Source organism: Euprymna scolopes, chromosome 21, assembly GCF_053919585.1.
Source record: "Euprymna scolopes isolate OS-2025 chromosome 21, ASM5391958v1, whole genome shotgun sequence".
NCBI lineage: Eukaryota > Metazoa > Mollusca > Cephalopoda > Sepiida > Sepiolidae > Euprymna > Euprymna scolopes.
Window position 1 is genome coordinate 49,756,145 of NC_136502.1, and position 19,729 is coordinate 49,775,873.

Here is a 19,729-nt window from a genome sequence, read left to right on the forward strand (position 1 = left end):
ACAAATATATTTCAGAGATAGACTCCATCTTCAGTGTGTTGTTTTGTTTCTTTTTTCCTTTTCTTCTTCCTTGCCATGTTGTAAATTTGGAGAAAGAAGTCTGTATAGAGTTGTATCTGGCGGTTGTATTTTGAAATATTTGAACTGTTCACAGGTAACATGAGAAACTATACAGACTTCTTTCTCCAAATTTACAACATGGCAAGGAAGAAGAAAAGGAAAAAAAAAGAAACAAAACAACACACTGAAGATGGAGTCTACCTCTGAAATATATTTGTGATAAATTTCAAACAATAAAATATTTGTTTATTTTCCTAATATTACATTGTGATTTGGCTTTCAAGTGCACTTGATGCGCATTTTATTTCATTCAACTCATTAGGTTTCACGGACGCAGATTCACCTGACATCAAGCTGTAAGGTTCTGCTGAAGGGAACGATTACTATACAAAGTGTGTAAATATCTCGACTGGACCATCTGTAAAAAATGGAATATCAAATGTAGCAAGGCATAGGAACATATACTAGAAAGAAACAAGTCATACACCATCCACTATGACTATGCAATTTTTACAGCTATGTGCCTAGAAAATGGAGCTATTAAACCTGACATAGTGATGTGGAACAAGCGGGAGAAAGTAGCAACGTAGGAATCCATGTTCCTCAATGAATGCTGGGTTAAATAGAACTGAAGAAAAAGATAACGAAATACCAAGATTTTATGTACAACATAAAAAGAAATTAAGTCAGAAGTTTGTGAAAAGAGTTTTGGATTGTTCTTGGATTTTATTGAAATCATTCACTTTCCACATGATAGAAGATTACTGTCTGAATGCATTTTTAAGTGTTTTATCTCTATATAAAGTTTGCTTTATATATTTGTATGTAAAGGGTTTACTACTAAACTAATTAATCACTTATGATGAATGTAGGAACACTGCTGCTAGGCATATGGGATTATAATGTGGGCTGTATTTAGTTTTATGCAATGAGAAGGTAAAAACGGGATAAAAGTCATTTTGAAAATTCAGATGCCTCCAAGTTTTGTGAAATTTTGACAAAAGCCATTAAACATTAATATTCTTAAAAGTTTGTTTCTTTGGACTATTTGAAAATGTTTATGTGGGTATAATATGTGCACAACTTGTCATTTGAGTTGCATTAACTTCGACTCTTATCCATTTGGCATCAATCAAACAAGATTTTTTAAGTTAAATCTTTTAGATCTTTTAATTTTATATTTCAGATATTTTTTATGAATCAAAATCATGTAATGGATTTTGGTCAAAATTGGAATAAGGATTCTAGACATAAAGTTTACTAGCATCATATCTTTGCCAGGGAACATAAACTTCATACAAAACTGTTTTGTTTGTGAGAATTAATTTTACCTGTTCTTGGACTAGTATTTTTCTAATTAACTGTAAAAATTGGTTTTGAAATTGAACTTTTTTTTTTGCCATTTGCAGAATCCTGATCGAACATTACAAAAGAAAAGTTACCGTGTGCTCGAAATGATTTGTGCCACAGACTCTGAAGCTTGTTCTCAGTTTGTCAACCAAGAAATCTTGCAGATTCAACAGACGTTACTCGACAGTCTTTCATTATCCAGTCCATCTGCCAAAGCGGTAGGATTCGATTTCACATTCTTCTTGTAGCTTTTTGTACATGTCAACTTGACAAATTTATGAGGCTTCAAATAATCTCGGAAATATGACTTCATCAGATTTCAGTGGAAGTTGGCAAGCTAAAACTTTCTATTTAACATTTTTATTAATACATATTTGGAGTGTGTGTGTCTGCTAAAACTTTTAATTTGACATTTTTATTGACATTTTGTGGTGAGTGGGTGCTAAAACTCACCATTTAATAAGGTTAAATAAAAAAAATTAGCTTTTGCTAATAATAATATAAAAATACATATATATAAAAATATACATATATATAAAAATACATCAATTAGATTTCTTTCATAATTTCTTCCAATTAGCATAAAACATTCAAATTTCATTCTGGGCAAAGCCCCTAACTAAGTCCTTTATAACTTTAAAAAAAAACCTAATCATGTTTGTTGAAAGATGTGGTAGTGAAATATGTCGGTTAAAAATAAATTCCCAGGAAAAGTTTTTGATATACTTATAACGCAAAAGTAGATATATATACTAAAATTAATGAAACATTGAGTAGAATTTTTATTGAAAAAAAAAAAAAAAAAAATTTATCAGTTTTATACTTTTGATTTTATGTTGGCTTGAATTCATTTGACTGATTTATCTCCCCCCTTTTCTCCTTTTTGCATAACTCTTCTAAATTGAAGATGTCAAATGGGTTTCAAATGATAAATCTATATATTTATAAAAGTGAGAATGCCTGTGTTTGTGTGAGAGGACAATTCTCAATCAACAAATTTTTGATCTACAGATTTGAAATTTGGTATATAGGGTGTTCAGACATGTGGAAAACCTTTTAATCGGTTTTCATCTAGAAAAAAAGAACTGTTATGGGTCCAAATTACAAAATTGGTGCTTGGACGTCATTGTATTTTTTATCTATTTGCCAACTGTTTCATACTGTTTCTTTCCGTTTTCTTTTTTTTTTTTTTTTTTTTTTTACTTCATTTTTCTTAAAAGGAATTTAACATTACATTTAATACCTAACAGTATTTCTGTTTATAATAAATAAGAAATCTACATTAATTTAAATATAATATTTATGCATATTTTATGACTGGGCAATGCCGGGTGGCCTGCTAGCATATAATAAAACTAATTTTAATTTTTAAGTAAATTTCTACTCAGTAATTTTCCATAATTCTTGTTGTTGATATCTATTTTTGCCTGACACCTTAGTATATCAGAGTTTTCCTGTTTTCATTATTTAGAACAGCCATGTTTTACTTGTGCATGTTTTTCAATAAGTACCAAGATTTTTTTCTGCTTGCCTTAGCAAACTATTCAACCCTAGCCCTGTTACGGAGAAGGTCCAGGCAATCACTAGAACACAATGAGACAATCCCGGGAATAAAGTGACCTGTATTCATGGTGCCTGGAATGCGTCAATATTACGTCAGTTGGCCAGGAAAGCTAACTGATATTAAAATGGGTTAGACCAAAACCAGCAAAAGTACCATGAACAAAGCTGGCGAAAATAAGGTAATCAGGTCGATCGACACAGGAACTCTGACCCAGAGAGTTTTGCGAAGCAATAAACAAAGTTTGCAAGAAAAGGTCATCAGGTCAAAGCGTCATAAATAAAAAAAGAAAGAAAAGACAGAGCGAGACACAAAGTGAAAATACAGGCCAACCCACCTTCTCCACTAACCTCCATGGTGTTCTGATGTTTTATTTTGATGTGAAAACAAATCCGTATTGAAAACATAAAAAAATTTCTTGTTCTTTTTAACATGAAAATAACTTTCCATTTATACAGCCAAGAGAAACTTGATGATCACAGCACATTCTTATATGTAACAGCCCCAACTCCCTCTTGTATGTCCTTAAACTGTATCTGATATGGAGACCCAAACTTGTTGTTGTTAGAGTCCTCCTTTAATTGGTATTACCCTTAATCTACTCAGACTCCGAACAGTAGTACATATTAAGGTCCTATCTAATAGGTTTAATTTTATTTATAGGCTGTTATAAAATAATTATAATAGTATGAATTGTATATTTTAAGAATCTTAGTAAGGCTGAAAAAGTTGAGTATGCTTTGAGTGTTTAAATATGATGAAGTTAGAAAAATTTATTTCACTAAAAGTTACTGACCCTCCTCCTCCTCCTCCTCCTCACACACTGCTGGATACTTCCTTCAGCTCTACTTCCAAAATTGAATATTATAAAATATAAAAAGAAATAAATAAAAAAAAAAGGTAATATGGTATTATGGGATGGAGGCAAGTAGATATAGGGTTCCTTCCTCAATTCTTGTCAATGCCAGATTTTCCAGCAAAAGTTTTTTGGTTGAGAATTCCAACTGCCAATGAGTGTTGTCTTTAATTTATTTTTATTTCGGACTACTAGTCTCATCTTTATTAGTTGTTGTTTTTCATCTTTTATTGGATTGTTTATTCACAACGTTTCGGCCAACTAATTCCTCTGGCCTTCATCAGGTGGTAACCGCGACGGATAGGAACTTCGAATCTCCTAACTGCATTCTCAGCCATCACTGCCATCCAAGGCCAGAGGAATTAGTTGGCCGAAACGCTGTGAATAAACAATCCAATAAAAGATGAAAAACAACAACTAATAAAAATGACTAGTAGTCCGAAATAAAAATAAATTAATATATATAATGCTCATCTCAAAAATGAATTCCAATCAAGTGTTGTCTTTGTTTTTCTTTGCTTATTCGTGTGATATTGCACGAACCAGTTGTATAAAATGTTAAAAACTTTTTTTTTCTTAATTGTGTTTTTTTTTGTTTTGTTTTTTTTTCTGTTTCTTCAGCCACGCCTGCGATGTCTCATTCACATTGTTAAGAAGTTAAAAACCACAGAAACAGAGTTTTTGAAGGTGACAATTCCTGAGGTAAGTGTCGAGTAAACATGGAATCACACTTTGTACAAATGTAGAAAATGGAAACATTGGAAAAAGTTGTTTGATTCGAGAGTTGATTTTTCATTCAATTATAAAAATCTTGAGATGTTTGTTGGTACTCATACTGCTTTTGAACCAGACAAAATCAAACTTTGCTAACAACATTAAAATAAAAACGAGCTGACATGTTAACAAAATAAAGAACTAACAAAACAAAATCATTGATAATGTTAGGTTAAGATTTAGAAAGCAAGAAAAATGTTGTCCAAATGTTCATTTTTATGAACTTTTTTTTTCCTAATCTAATGCTGAACTATTTTTATTATATTTAGTAACAGTTTTTTGTTGACTATTATGTTTTTTTTTTGTTTTTTTTTGTCTCTACTCCTTATTTTCTCTGTTGGAAATTCTTGACAATTGTCAATTTACAATTCAATCAATTTAACGCCTCACCTTCTTTTCTCGACTCTTTAATTAAATAAACACAGCATTTTTCAGTTATTTACGTAAAACAGTTGATAAAAGCCAAACGAAAAGTCTGGTTTAAAAACTGTACCTGTTTCTTTTCTGTAGATGGAAAAAATGTTTGTTTTATGAGACGTGTAATAGAAATCATCACTCGTGTAATAAAATGCCGGCAGAAAATGTAGAAAAGAAAAAACAAGTATAATTTTGTGTTTTGTATCGACAAGAGGATGGTTTGACGTTGCCATTTTCTTTCTTTCTTTTTTTTTTTTTTTTTTGTTCCCTTTCCATTTTATAAGGAGGAGACACCATTCTAGAGTCTATTAACAGTAAATAAAGGATTTACTGAAAAATAGTTTTGAAGAAAAATGTTGCATATAATCTTTTCAATTGTTTTTTATTATTTTTTTTACCACTTCGTTTTTCTGCATTACGTACAACCTTATTTTCTATATACTTATTTACAAATAATACTTGAAATAAACTACCAAATGCACCTTTTATATCAAATATTGAAAAATGTGTTGTACAAACGTACATTGTTAACAGTTTCTCCAAGGATACTCTTCACTGAATGTTTATGGTGGCTGGTACGTTCACTTTGAAAGAATGAAAAGTGCTCAAGCTTGCATACGATCAACATTTTTAAAACAAATAATTCAATAAATCATTTTCTTGTGCCATATCATTTTTTTGGGGGGGGGGCAGCATTAAGCTTACAACGTTTGCTGTACCAATAAATATAAAATACTGGTTTATGGTCTTCCGTAACACGGACTATATCACTCATTTGAAAATCTTGAGATCTGTCGCTATTGCCTTATCTTTGAAAACAGAAATGCTGTCAAATTTAAAAAAAAAAAAACCTTGCTTTTTAAGCATTTTTTTTAATTGATTTATTAAATTATTATATAGACAATTCTCAGATGTTGTTTCACGATGTTTCGGTCAACTATTCGTCAGGTGGTAACCGCGACGGGATAGGAACTCTGAATATCCTAACCGCATTCTCAGCGATTACTGCCTTCCATAGTTGTCGTCTCACCTTGTTTTGGGCCAAGTAAGCCTCTGGCCGGCTTTGGGTAGGATTGAAACCGCTATCTTCAGACAATGGATAGAGATGCTGAATCTCTACGGTTCCAGGTCAGAACTGTCTGAAGATAATGCTCATCTCAATAATGAATTCCAATTAAAATAATATATTTAAACAATTCTTATTCACCCCCCCCCTTCATCTCATCGGCATTTAAGTTTCCCATTTATTTCTCATTATTATATATTTTGTATTGATATGCAATTTCTCCTGATGAGATAATAGTTGAATGAGCTTTTCAGAATGAATTCCTGTCTTTTTTATTTGAAACCGATATGTGAGTGTGATTCTTAATGTGATTACTAAACAGTGATTAATTCTTATCGACTTGCAGGCAATCCTGTGTACACGTGATGTTGCAACAAAAGCACGACAAGCTGCCTACACACTTCTTGTTGAAATTGGAAAAGCTTTCATCAGATTTCAAGATTCTCCTGAAAAACTGGATGGTAAACAAACTTCTCATTATTATATTCCAAAGAGTGGAAGAATAGATTGTACATCATAAAGATGTGACAAAATGAAAACATCGTATTCCAAAAATGACAAATTGATCAAATAGTTTTATTTTTATAAAGGAAATAATTTTTAAGTGATCAATTGGAATTCGTAGGCATTATGACATAAATCTATTAAGTATGAATTATTGTTGAGTTATCTCCCTTTGTTTTTTTTAGATACTTTTCAAAATGACTGGTGAGATAGTCACTTCTCGGATATTCATAAAAAATTTTTATTTAAAATAAAACTACTTGATCAATTTACATGATTTTTGGAATATGATGTTTTCAGGTTTTTCTTTTTTGTTTTGTAATATGGAAGAAATTCTGGACAAGAACCAGCAAATGTTAAAATTCAGTGCTTGTCTACAATTGGGCCTATAAAAAAAAATTTTTTCAAGAAAAATCTTTAAAAATCTTTATGATGTATGTACCTGTCACTGCATGAAGATGTCATATTCCAAAAATCACGTAAATCGATCAAGTAGTTCTTATCTAAAAAAAATTAAATATTAGGACACATTTTATCAGAGAAAAACTTGATGCCATGTTTATTTTGAATAATACGCTACTAGCGACACCTCTTGGGAATCACGAGAATGTGGGTCAACAAGGGAAGACAATTGACTTTATGCACCCATTTATGGCCACCTGTTTGGGTGCGGAGGGGGGACAACGTACAATGAACACAATTTAATGTGAAACGAGCATTCACATGTTGACCCCCCCCCCCAACAAAAAGTCTGTGTTTACATTTTGGGGAGGGGCAAGGCACGTAAAAAAAGATGCCCCCCCCTTTTTTTTATTAAACAAACAGGTGGTCATAAAGTGGGTGCTTATTATGTTAAATTATTATAGAAAAGTAAACCTCCACTTTTTTAAAAGTAACATTTCTTCATATCTTGGAAACTACTCATTTGCTGGAATGGGTAAAAAGTCGATTGTCTGCCCTTGTTGATCCTACATTCTTGTAATTCCCAAAAGGTGTCGCTAGCAACATATCATTCAAAATAAACATGACGTCAAGTTTTTCTACGATAATATGTCATAATATTTGATTTTCTTAAATAAAAAGAACTGCTTGATCTGTGACGCTTACGTCACCCGCGCGTCGTCCAGTGGTGGAATGACCCCGGTTGTCGGTTCTGGTGTCTCCTCGGCGATGATGTCAACGGCCGGTTTCCTGAAACAGACTTGTCATGCAAAACAATTGAAAGGACCAAGTCAATAAGCGTTTCTTTTTGTTTAAACTTCTTTGTATTCAATCAGGGTACAATCGCAGCTAGCTGTTCAGTTAGGGACTGGCCACTTGTTAACTGCGAGGTTTTCTCTTCTCTCTCCGACAGAAAACTCAATTATCTACGTGACAGGGTCAATCGATGGGGGAATCTTCGTTCGTCGGACCCAAGGAAGCAAAGCTCTCTCTCTTACTCTAACTGTCAATCTCCCAAGGCTCGCTGCTTATATTGTGGGGGCGTGGACGGGGTCTCTTCCCGTTTCGGGTCGTTGGCCAATCAGAATTAAGGGATCACTGTCCGTCAAATCTTAGCCAGGCGGCCTATACCCAAAAAAGGAGCTGTCTTTCTTCCTCTGTTGGCATTCGGGTGTTCTCGATTTCGACCGATGCGGCCTAATGAAACTTGACAGGTCGTAAAAACAGAGATGTCTTACTTAATTATTTTTGAGAGGACATAAAAACAGCTGAATCCGATTCCACAAAGGCCACGTGTCTTTTCAATAGGGTCACTTATCGCCCCGCTGTTCGTCGACTGTTTGCTTTGTACATCGGAATTTCATTGGTATCCTCGCCACCCACGGGCTGTTATGGCCAATTTAACGTCATCACGTTCTCCCACCATAAGCTATGATCTTATCTTTTTTCTCTGTCTTTCTTTCTCTTCCTTTCGTCGTTTACAGCTGCCTGTTTTCCCTTTCTTTTTCCACGGGTTCACCGCTACTCTTGGCCTTTTGGTCAGGATCAAAGTGCAGCATCTGTTCTTCGGATGCCGCACTTCCATTTCTTGTTCTCTTTCGGTGGAGGAGAAATCCTTCACGACTGGGACAATTCTTATTTTTGTACCCTTGAGCGTCTCTCAGATCGATTTACGTGATTTTTGGAATATTACATCTTTGTGCAGTAACAGGTACATATATCACAAAGATTTTTCTTGAAAAAAATTTTTTATACGCCCAATTGTAGACAAGCACCTAAAATTCTTTGCATTTGTAAAATTGATAAGAGTTCAATTTTTTTCAAATTTATTTTATAATGGATGACTTGTTTGATTGTCATGACATTTTATAATGGATGACTTGTTTGATTGTCATGACATTTCCAAAGTAATTTTATAGCATTTAAAACTTGTGTAAACAATTTTTTTGCTTGAACCAAAAGAAACAGTTTTTCATGCGTCCCTGTTGTATCAAAGAATGTTTAAACCTACATTTTTGTTGCACATTTTAACAGTGTTTTAATTATTTCCTAATAAAATGGGAGATTATTTCAACTTTTTATCAAGAAGGTAAAAACATTCTTGACCAAAATGGTCACTTTCTCTTGGCACCAATGACCTAACCCATCACCATCTGAGTAATAAGATGAAGTAAAGATAAGTGATTTGGTAGCAGCATCTATTATCAAAGTTTATTTTTCGAATTTGATGATAGACGTTACTCCTTGAAAATTCTTCAAATTAGAAATCATGAATCCGACGGACATTGTTCTGTTTCTGTTTAACTGACACATTTTTGAGTTGCTTTTTTCTTGACTTTTCTGAAAATTGACAAGTATTTTCAATTTGCCAGTGAGTGGAAAAATTTTGGTGCTTATGCAGTATAATTGGATTTTGAAAAAATGCATTTTAAGTAAAAACACGATGATGTACTTGTGTGTCAAGTTGAAATTAGTAAAAATAATGAAAAATGATCCAGTAGAAAAATAATTATAAATAACAATAAAATTTATTGAATTATAGTTTTATTGTATTTGTTAATGTTGAAGAGGTTATAAAATCCAGGAGAGATAACTGCAATTTATGAGTAACAAATCCACCATTTCAAAATCGAAAATAGCAGACCCCCTCCCATCCCCAATACCTGTTTTTTTTTGTAAAAAAAAAAAAAATAATAATTCTAGCAGATCTTCTTCTCAATCATTTTTACTAGTATCAATATGACCCACAAGTATGCAATTGTGTTTTGTTTTTGTTTGTTTTTTTGCCTAAAATTCATTATTGATATCTTATTATACTGCACAGGAACTAATGTTTCACATTCACAAGTGTTTCCAAGATCCATGTCAGATTGGCTATTAAATATGAGCAATAAAAATAACTCATCAGATGGAAACTGGAAGCAAATTCTGAAGAAAGGGTACAGTCAACATTTTCACGGATTGCTGGGGAGGCAGTTTATAAACCTTTAGTATCACAACACTTAGAATGCAAATGATCCAAAGTGATTGAATTGGATCGTTCATCTTTTTAATTGACTGTTAGGTGAATTTTAACATGTATATTTTAAAGAGTATGTCATTTAATTGCTCAACCTAAAAACATTGGCATTTTAAGTTGCATGAGAATATTTAAAATGCCACTAGAAATAATTGATTGACTAATTGAATGAATTATGAAAAATGGATTTCATTAAGTGTATTGGGGGCTTTCAGATGAAACCTTTGAAAGAATCTGAATTTACTAGAAATTAAAGCGATGTGTTAAAAAAATAAAATGTTTAATCCTTGATTGTTTTTTTTTTCTTTGTATTTTGTTTTTATTGTTTTAATTTTTTTTTTATTGCCCAATCAAAATTTAAATTGTTTTGCTTTTTTTTTTTTAATGTTTTTTTAGATTCTATTTCTGAGTATTTCAAGTTAATATTTGAAGGTCTTGTTTTATCACCTACGGTGATCAGTGCTACGCTGTTGTCTATGACCCGCATTGTGTATGAATTTAAAGGTATGCCATTTTCAATTTTTTTTTAGTTTTTAAGTTTGTTTGTTTTTCATTTTTTTGTCTGTTTTTCCAATATTTCAAAAGCAATTTTATTCATGTTTGTTTTTGCTTTCTGTTTAGATATCCTTGAAGTATCATTGTTTTAAGTCTTCGGTATGATCCGACATTAGTCTCTAGCCAAACACTCTTACCTTTAAAACAAGTAAAATTAATATTTTAATTTATGAAATTGTTTTCTCTATCAAACAGGCTTACACCCAACCAAACTCAAAACAACGGTCGGCTTAAATTTCTCACTGTATCCAGAGCACAACGTAAAAAAATATTCCTGCCTATTTTTGCTGGGACATATGCAAACTTTACTATCATTTGACTTGAGGCAACATTCGCCCAAGATAGGTTGAGCCAGCTCCTCTATTAGAACATACAATGTCCCAGATGAACACGGACCAGGCACGATGATTCACAGTAGATGAACATCGTAGACCTATAGACCGGCGCTAGGTTTGACGTTGGTTTTGATGGTGTGTAACTAGGTCTTCAGTTGACCTCTCGCGCATCTTTGTCAATTTTGGTTCTGGGGCTATTGCTTCATGGATTGACTTTTCTGAGTTGCAGTGCAGGGTGGGGCTGAATTAGCAAAGTCTCTTCTTTAAAAGAAATTGGTTGAGGGTGATGATCCTGCATCGTTTCCTATTCAGCTGTTAGAGATAAAATAGTATCAGCAGATCCACAGAAAACTCATGGGCCGTTTATCATTGGACATAAAAACTGACTAACCAAGGTGTCTTATCTAAAGTGGCCATAATTTCTGTAGGATTTCAAGTAGCTTATAATCACAGTAGAATATAGTCTTTAAAAAGGCAATCACTTTTCCAAGTGGAGTAATCAAATTTTGTTTAATCGGATATTTCCTCTATTGTAGACACCCCCACTAAACATACAGTATTATACATATTAACAATATTACATGATTACAAATGTATACGCTGGATTTTTTTTAAAGATTTAACCTGAATAACGCAAAGGCAACATTATAAACAAATTACTTTATCAAGTATAAAATTTAAGGGCTAAATTGTCAAATAGTAATGGAGGTGCTTGTGCAGTATAATGATGTTTCCAAAAATGCATTTTAGGTCAAAAACAATATCATGTATCCTGTCGAAATTAGTAAACAATTTTAAAATTATAAAAAATGATTGAGTAAAAAATCTGCTAGAACTATTTCTTTAAAAATCATATTAGCGGTCTGCCATTTTTTTATTTTGAAATGTCAGATTACAATTGTTTTGTAAAAAGTGATTGCCTTTTGCGTTATCTTTCCTGGATTTTGAAAAGTCTTCAACATTATCAAATACGATAAAACTTTATAATTTTTTAAAAATTTATTTTTACTTGTAATTATTTTTTTACTCCATTTTTCATAATTTTTGGGATTTATACTAATTTCAACATGACATGCAAGTATGTGATAGTAGTTTTACCTAAAATGTATTTATTTGAAATCCCATTATACTACACAAGCGTCATAATTTTAATGTTTCTGAATTTTTTGGGCTGATATAACCTCTGACTTCAGGTGTATCTTGTAAAACTGGGAGAGGAAGGAATATATATATATATATATATATATATATATATATATATATATATATATTAGTAATTAGCAGTAAGATTGCACATCTAAATGAACAAGAATTGGTTTAAGGATCCCAAAATTTGTACTAAAATTGTCTGCAAGGAACCATGGTGTAATGTCTAAAATATTAAGTAAAATTTAATCTTAAGTGACACTTTGGTTCAATCGTCACTGCAAGAATACAATTGTGAATTACTTGAGACTTAGCTCATGGCTGACAGGACAAGAGCATGCTACCTCCATAGATTAAATAAAGTTTCATTTAAAAATTTCATACAGATTTCAGAGTTCGATAAAACCCCTTGAAAGAGGTCAGAGGTTATATTGTCCAAAACTTTAGAATAGCACTCAAGATGAGAACAGTAAATCCAAATAATGCAAAACAATTTTTTATTATGTTTTTTTTTAATCTGCATATTTTGTTGCTTCAAATCCATTAAATTTAATTTTTATACTTTTACCATTTTCCATCTTGTAGATAATATCAACCTGGCATTGTTAGACAAACTTCTCGAACATTGTTGCGTTCTTCTGGTTAGTAAGACTCGTGAGATTGTCAAATCATGTCTCAGTTTGCTGCAGGTGTTGCTCTGTTCATTTCCTGATTACCAATTGGGCTGCCATCTTGATAAATTGGTGAGTACAGCTTGCAGTTACCTGAATTTTTAGTTTCAAGTTCAAATTATTTATAGACAACTTAATAAAAAAATGATTTATCATAGCTGTATACAGAGAGCAAAATCAGTTTTAAACGGAAAAAAAAACTTGGAGTCTTCAATGGTAAATAAAAGTTATGTGGTAACATTCTTAAGAACAAAAATTTAGCCTATATATATATATATATATATATATATATATATATATTAAATTGTAATTCAATGAATTTCAAAAAACTCCTATTGAAATGAATTTCATATCAAAGAATTTTTATTATTCTAAGCAAGACAAAGAATGCTTTAGAAAATTAATCTCCTTATAACAGAAATAGAAAAAAAAGGGATTATATATATATATAATCCCTTTTTTTTTTTTTCTATTTCTGTTATAGCTGCTTTTTCTTGTCATCGTTCCATCTATTGTTTGCTATAGAAATAAGCTTCTTTTCATGAAGGAAGACGACATAAGGAGATGTTTGCTGAGAGTTTTCATAAACTGTTTTATTTGGAGAGAACTTACTTAGGAGAAAGAGCCTAGTGTTATATTAGCTAATTATTTACTTTTTTCTAACTTACTGGCATGAGTGGCACACAAGCAGCGATACCAAGCTAACATTTTACAATCGATGATTATCTACATTATTAGTGGTATCTCATTCACACGTCTTCCATGGAGAGACTGATTTGAATACCTTTATTTCTCTCCATTCAAAAAACATGACTTCGTTCGTCATCATTCAACTCTGTTTATCTACCGTTTGACTTACTGCCCCCTACCTCAACTTTGTCATATGTCTCTGGGAACGATTCTGTTTACAAATTAAGGTTATCATGACATGCACTAAGAGTGACCCTTGTCAAAATCCACACTAAGTTAATAGCCATTGACATAGGGTCCCTAATATGTTACAGTGTGTATGTCTGTCCAGTTAAAATTTAAAAAAAAAAAAAACACTCACAAAGTTGATATATTCTTAAATGGCTTTGCCTTGGATAAGATTGAAAAAAAAAAAAATTCATTCTTTGAAAGTCAATTAGGTCAGGTTTCGTCAGTTGGGGCTGGTTTTTCAGCCATTTTTAATTTTATGTTTCAACTTGTAAAGAAAACGCTGACTCATTTAAAAATTATTAGACATTAACTCTAGATTTATTCATAGTTTCTTAGCATACTGTCATTATCAATATTTTTTTTCAAAGAAACTACGTAGCACTCTAAAGGCCTCCAAATTTTTTTTTTTTTTTTCCTCATTCTATATGAGTGGAGGAGAAAGAGGGGGTTGGAGAGGGAAGTAGGAGAGGAGGAAAAAGATAGATAAAGAGATAGAATATTTAATAGAAATATGTTACACTTTTTAACTGCATCTGTTTTGTTTTAGTAGCTCTGGGCAATGCCGGGTAGCCCTGTTAGTCTTTAATAAGTAAGAGTTGAGATTTTTTACTCTGATCTTATCCAAGATAAAGAAAAAAAAATTTGCAAGTCAGCTGATAAAAAATAAATTATGGTGTTGATGAAAATGCAATTGATGAACCCATAGCACTCGTTGTGCCCTCCTTGACGTCCATACTTCCAACTTACCAGACAAGCAGCAGAATCCCACTCCTTCACTGTTGTGGTTTCTAAATGTGCAAAAGCCTTCTCATCTAATAGATTCTTCTAACGAGCTGTTAGACTCTGGAATTCCATCCCTGTTTCCTGCTTTCCTAAATGGTGCTAACTTGCAGAAGGTTAAATGTAATGTGAACAGAAATCTTGCTGCTCAACTCCCCCACAATCCGCTGTTTAAAAACAATCCTAAATAGTAGCCCTTGTATTTAAGTAGCAAGATGCCTTATTTGGGTTGAAAAAGAGTAAAAAAAAATCTGAATAACATTTTTTTTTTTTTTTTTTTTAGGGAAGGGGTAGAGTGCATATGTTTAAAAGAATTCAGCATAGAAACCCAAGAAAGTTCAATAATGTACAATTCTTTCTGTTGCATCATAAATATTTTTTTTTTTTCTAGGTAACTTCAAGTCATGACTAGGGCCATGACAAGAGAATATTCTTTTAATTATTTTCACTCTCTAGTATATATCGGTTAATATCTTATTTGCTTTTAGATAGAGTGATATCATTCTCGATTGATTAACTGTATTCAACTGTGTCGGATATGATAAGAATATTCTCTTGTTATAGCCCTAGTTGTGACACTATAGAGCACCCTCACAACTTGGACCGTCGGGGTAGATTAAAGAGGACATATATGACCATATGAAAGTAACAGATCCATTGTGCTACACAAACTATTGATGTTATGACGTTTTTTGTTTTTTTTTGTTAATTTTAAATAGTGATAAAGAAAGTGTGTTGAGAAAGAGGCAGTAATCTTTGGCCAATTTTCGGTAATGAACTGAGAGATGGGAGGATTTCGTGTCGAGAGATTTCGAAAGACTAGTTGTTACAGGAGAATGACGAGAGAGAGAACGATCTGAAGGAAGGTGGGCAAGAAGAGTCGATCCTTAACTCTAGAAGGTTCGGCTTAAATGCAGACACTGGCGACATGAATTCTCATGACACGTATTCATGTTCAACAAATCTGTATTTGTGGCTGCTTTTTTAAACGGAAGCGACAAATGTGACCAGTTTTCAATAATGGACTGAGAAACAATTAGATATCTAGGGTTTCAGATTAAGAGGTTGAGAGAGATTGTTGAGATGAGAGAAAGTGAGATCTGAAAGTAGATGAGCAAGAACGGTTGAATGATGGAGTTTTTATCCACAATCCTTAACTGGAGGAGACTTGGCTCGCATATAGCTGCTAGCCACGTAAGTCTCAATGAATACAAATTATAAACTGTGCTTCAAATTCGGCAACCGTTAATGCTAGAATTAACATAGCCAGAATAAGATAATGAAGAAGTAAATACTATGGTGTGTGTGTGTGTCTTTGGGTTAAGACGGTCAGCGGTATTTTCAATGATTGATAATTTCATTTTTATATTGATATTTTTCAACTTAATTCGCATGGTATTGTCTCCATGCATATAAAAACATCTCATGTTAAGAAAAAAGGGTCACTAGTCAATAATGGTTTTAAATTGTCTTTCACGAAAAAAATTCAAGCTTAAGTGAATCACATTTTTGACATATTATCAATTTGTGTTTATCTATTTTACATGGTACAAATCTGAGTTTTGGTGCAAGTCCAGAATTCAACCTAATTAAAAAATTAAAAAAAAAAAAAAATACAGAAAAATCCTTATGGTATATGTACTTGTCACATGTGTGTGTCATATTCCAAAAATTAGCTAAATTAATTAAATAGTTAAAAAAAAAATTTTAACTAAGAAAATTAAATTTTATGAGGAAGCAATAATGGTGTGTCTGATCTGTTATATGTAATAAAGGAAGACAACTTGATTCGAACTATTGTGAGAGCTATAGAGATCAAAATCAGCCTAGTAATGGGTATGAATCACTAATAAAACGTGATTTTCTATATAAAAAAAACTACTTGATTTATGTCATTTTTGGAATATGACATTTTCATTTTGTGATGGATGCGTACATCAAAGATTTTTCTTTTTTTTTTTTTTTTATTAGGTTGAATTTCGGATAAGAACCAGAGATTTTTATTAATAACCTATTAAAAGTAGCATCTAGTTCTATCTCTTTTGTGCTATGAATCATATTACAAAGATTCAATGTGTTAGCTGTTGAAATGAATTTTTTATCAACAGTTAAAGTTGCACTTCTATATAATTTTTGTAATTTTTTTGAGAGATAAGGGAATTTCTCCAATGTTTATACGGGTTTGATGTAATACTGTTTCCATTATGATTAAATTTCACTTACCAAAAAATGACATGAAATTTGTAAAAAAAAAAAAAAAATTTCAATTATTTTAGTTATGCACGATGAAAATAACACACAAGATGGCAAATATATAATATATATAGACAATATTTCCTGATTTGAATGGTTATAATTTGATGATTACCAAAATGTCTTTGGTATTATTGCTTTACAAAGATCTAGAAAAGTTATTTTGATATAAAGAAATTTTTTTTTATTTTAATATTTAAAATTTATGTAACTTTTGATCTTGGAATGAATAAATTATTTTCCTTTTCTATTTTATTATAACTTCTGGATCTTATTGTTTCTTAATGTCTTTTTGTTTAAAATTTTTTGTTTATAGATTTTAACACTGACAGCGATGAAGGAAGATGCCCGCCATCATTTTAGATTTAAAACAAAGATGATATATGCCCGGTTAATAAGAAAATTTGGGTGAGTTGAAAAATTTTACTAAATTTCATTTTATCTGTTTGCTTTTTCTCAAAAGATCATTGATATTAAACTTGCCTAATAATCAAATTTCAAATTCCCGTATTCTTTACTTATGAGTGATGATTTAATGTTTAAACATTCCTTCATACCTGTCCAGAATTCAATATGATGAAAAATTTTCAAAAAGTCAAATCTTTATGATGTACATAATCATCATGAAATAAAAATATCATATTCCAAAAATCATGGATATTGATCAAGTAGATTTTTTTTATATAGGAAATTATTTTTTTAACGGTTTTTAGCGATTAATAGTAATTATAGTTATTACAAGGTGCTACCAGATCAGGTTGTCTGAATATTGGCTACCTGATACAAATGCACTGTACATTAAAATATTTATACGGTTGCAAAACATAACCGTGTTTTGTAGGTATGGGCAAAAATGGGGGACCTAGTTTTGAAAGTCGATTTATCATAATTTCTTTGTAGGTTTCCGACTACTTTTTGATTGCATTGTAAAGATTAAAGACTAAACTTGATTTCCAAAATGAAAAAATATTTGTACACGTGAAAAAAAAAGTTATGAAAATGTTTTCATGGCGAGTGAACGAATTCAGTTAAATTTTGAAGTTGAATAAATTCATTGTAAAAATCCTTTAAAAGATAAATATTAATCTTCTGGGTCTATTTCAAAGATAATTAGTAAAGTCCTAAGATATTGAATTAAAAACAAAAAAAAACACCTTGTTTGTACAAAACATAAATTAATTAGCCCCAAAACCAAAAAACTAAAATTTTGTAAACACGAAAATTACGAAGGCCCAAAATTTCAGGCAGTCGAAAGACTGTGAAAATGACGTCATGTAATTAAAAGGGAGGAAGTTCTTTTTTTTTTTTCCCAGTCGCGCATCCATACGTTCCTTTTTTGAACGTTTGTATTAATTTTTGCATTTTTTAATTTATTTTTCTATGTTCCTATTTTTAAATTTTTATTTCTTAATTATTGTTCAATATTATATAAAAATTATGTTACGCCGAAAGTTTCACATTCTTGCAAGCTAGGAAATTATTAAAATCTTGCATATAAAAATTATGCGAAATCTGTAATTTAAAAAAAAAAATAGTAGAAATATTTTTTGCAATTATAATTTTTTTTGTGTGAAAATATTGAATAAGCAATACTTAATCAACGGTAGTATCAGTAATTCGAGAAATCCATTTTTCTTCGATTTATATAGAATTCATTAATATGGATTCAGGGGCTTTTTTGTAATGTTCCTATAAAAATTATTTTATTTTTATTGTTACAAATTACGATGCTTTATGTATATAAAAAAAGCAAAAATAAAGTCTTGCATGTTTTATTTACTACTGAAAACCATAACTTTAGTAAAGGTATTTTTTGTTTAAACAAAATAATACATTTCCACTCAGATTCAAATAAAAATAATTCATTATATTCCGAGATCATTATTTGATAAATACTGAAAATTTCATTAAAATTGGTTAATTCCCTGATTTTTGGTGATTTTTTTTTTTTTTTTTTTTTTTTTTTTTTTTAAGTAAATGGAGGGGTCAAAATGTTTATACATTTTGAGCATCGCCATTCATTTTGCCCGTACCTATTGTTTTGCAAAACAAAAACACCCCTCTTCCCCTCCCACTATCTCTTTTTCTCCCTCTTCCACTTCACTACTGGCTTCCTGTCTTAAAGCACATCAAACATAAACATTATATAATCTTTACCACTTTGCAAAGCTTGATCATATGCTGCAAGACTGAAAATAACAGAATCCACTGAAACCAAACACTATGAACTAGTGATGAAAGATGTAGGAAACTTGAAACATGGGAGCTTTCTACAAAGTTGCTGAGTTTGACATGAATTATCCAAAAGGGGTTGATGAAGCAATATAACCAAACCAAACATCATGTATAGTTGCTTGACTATATGAAGAACTTGAAACAACAACTTCAATGCAGTAAATGGATTCTACATAAAATATTCCAAAAGGATTGATGTGCTGTGGAGCAGGACAACTAAGACAGGCAACAGGAAGGAATATCTGGAGATATAAAGGACTTGAAACACTAAAATATTTTTTAAAAAATAGTTGATATGCCATCAGATAAAACGAAATCAAATCAAACATTATGTATGAAGATACGAAACAATGAAGATACGAAACAATGAAGATACGAAACAATGAAGATATGAAGAACTCAAAAACAAAACCTTTTACAGATTACTATCAGAATATACCAACTACCCTTCTACAGAGAGTAAAAATCCCTCAATGGACTGACCGTGGATGGTGATCCGTAATGCACTAAGGATGGGATCTTGGTGGTTGAGCAGAACATGTCTTGGACATAATGATATGGTACTGCAACACACCACTTTGGCCCTCATTAGGCTAGATGGGAGGTTGGACAGGCTCGATCCAATCAATCGGTTGGTCATGTCAAGCATTAATTCAGACAAACCAAACAAAAAAAAACTGATTTAACAAGCAGTATCTGAAGGATCAATCAAGCTGGAACAAAGGCAACCAACAAGAGTAATAAAATATAGAGAAAACCCATACTTGAGTGGCCATAACTATATA

The 19,729-nt window shown here is 31.5% G+C and overlaps 1 protein-coding gene across 2 annotated transcripts in view; it reads left to right on the plus strand.

Annotated features, from left to right (window-relative positions):
* LOC145242255 (RRP12-like protein) overlaps positions 1-19,729 on the plus strand; it is a 139,550-nt gene that overhangs the window by 89,673 nt on the left and 30,148 nt on the right. For both annotated transcript variants that reach the window (XM_080105265.1, XM_080105266.1), the window contains exons 21-26: positions 1,470-1,628; positions 4,449-4,529; positions 6,431-6,545; positions 10,445-10,552; positions 12,670-12,827; positions 17,026-17,117. In XM_080105265.1, coding sequence (XP_079961391.1) covers positions 1,470-1,628; positions 4,449-4,529; positions 6,431-6,545; positions 10,445-10,552; positions 12,670-12,827; positions 17,026-17,117 — 713 coding nt within the window. The remainder of the gene's footprint in view (positions 1-1,469; positions 1,629-4,448; positions 4,530-6,430; positions 6,546-10,444; positions 10,553-12,669; positions 12,828-17,025; positions 17,118-19,729) is intronic.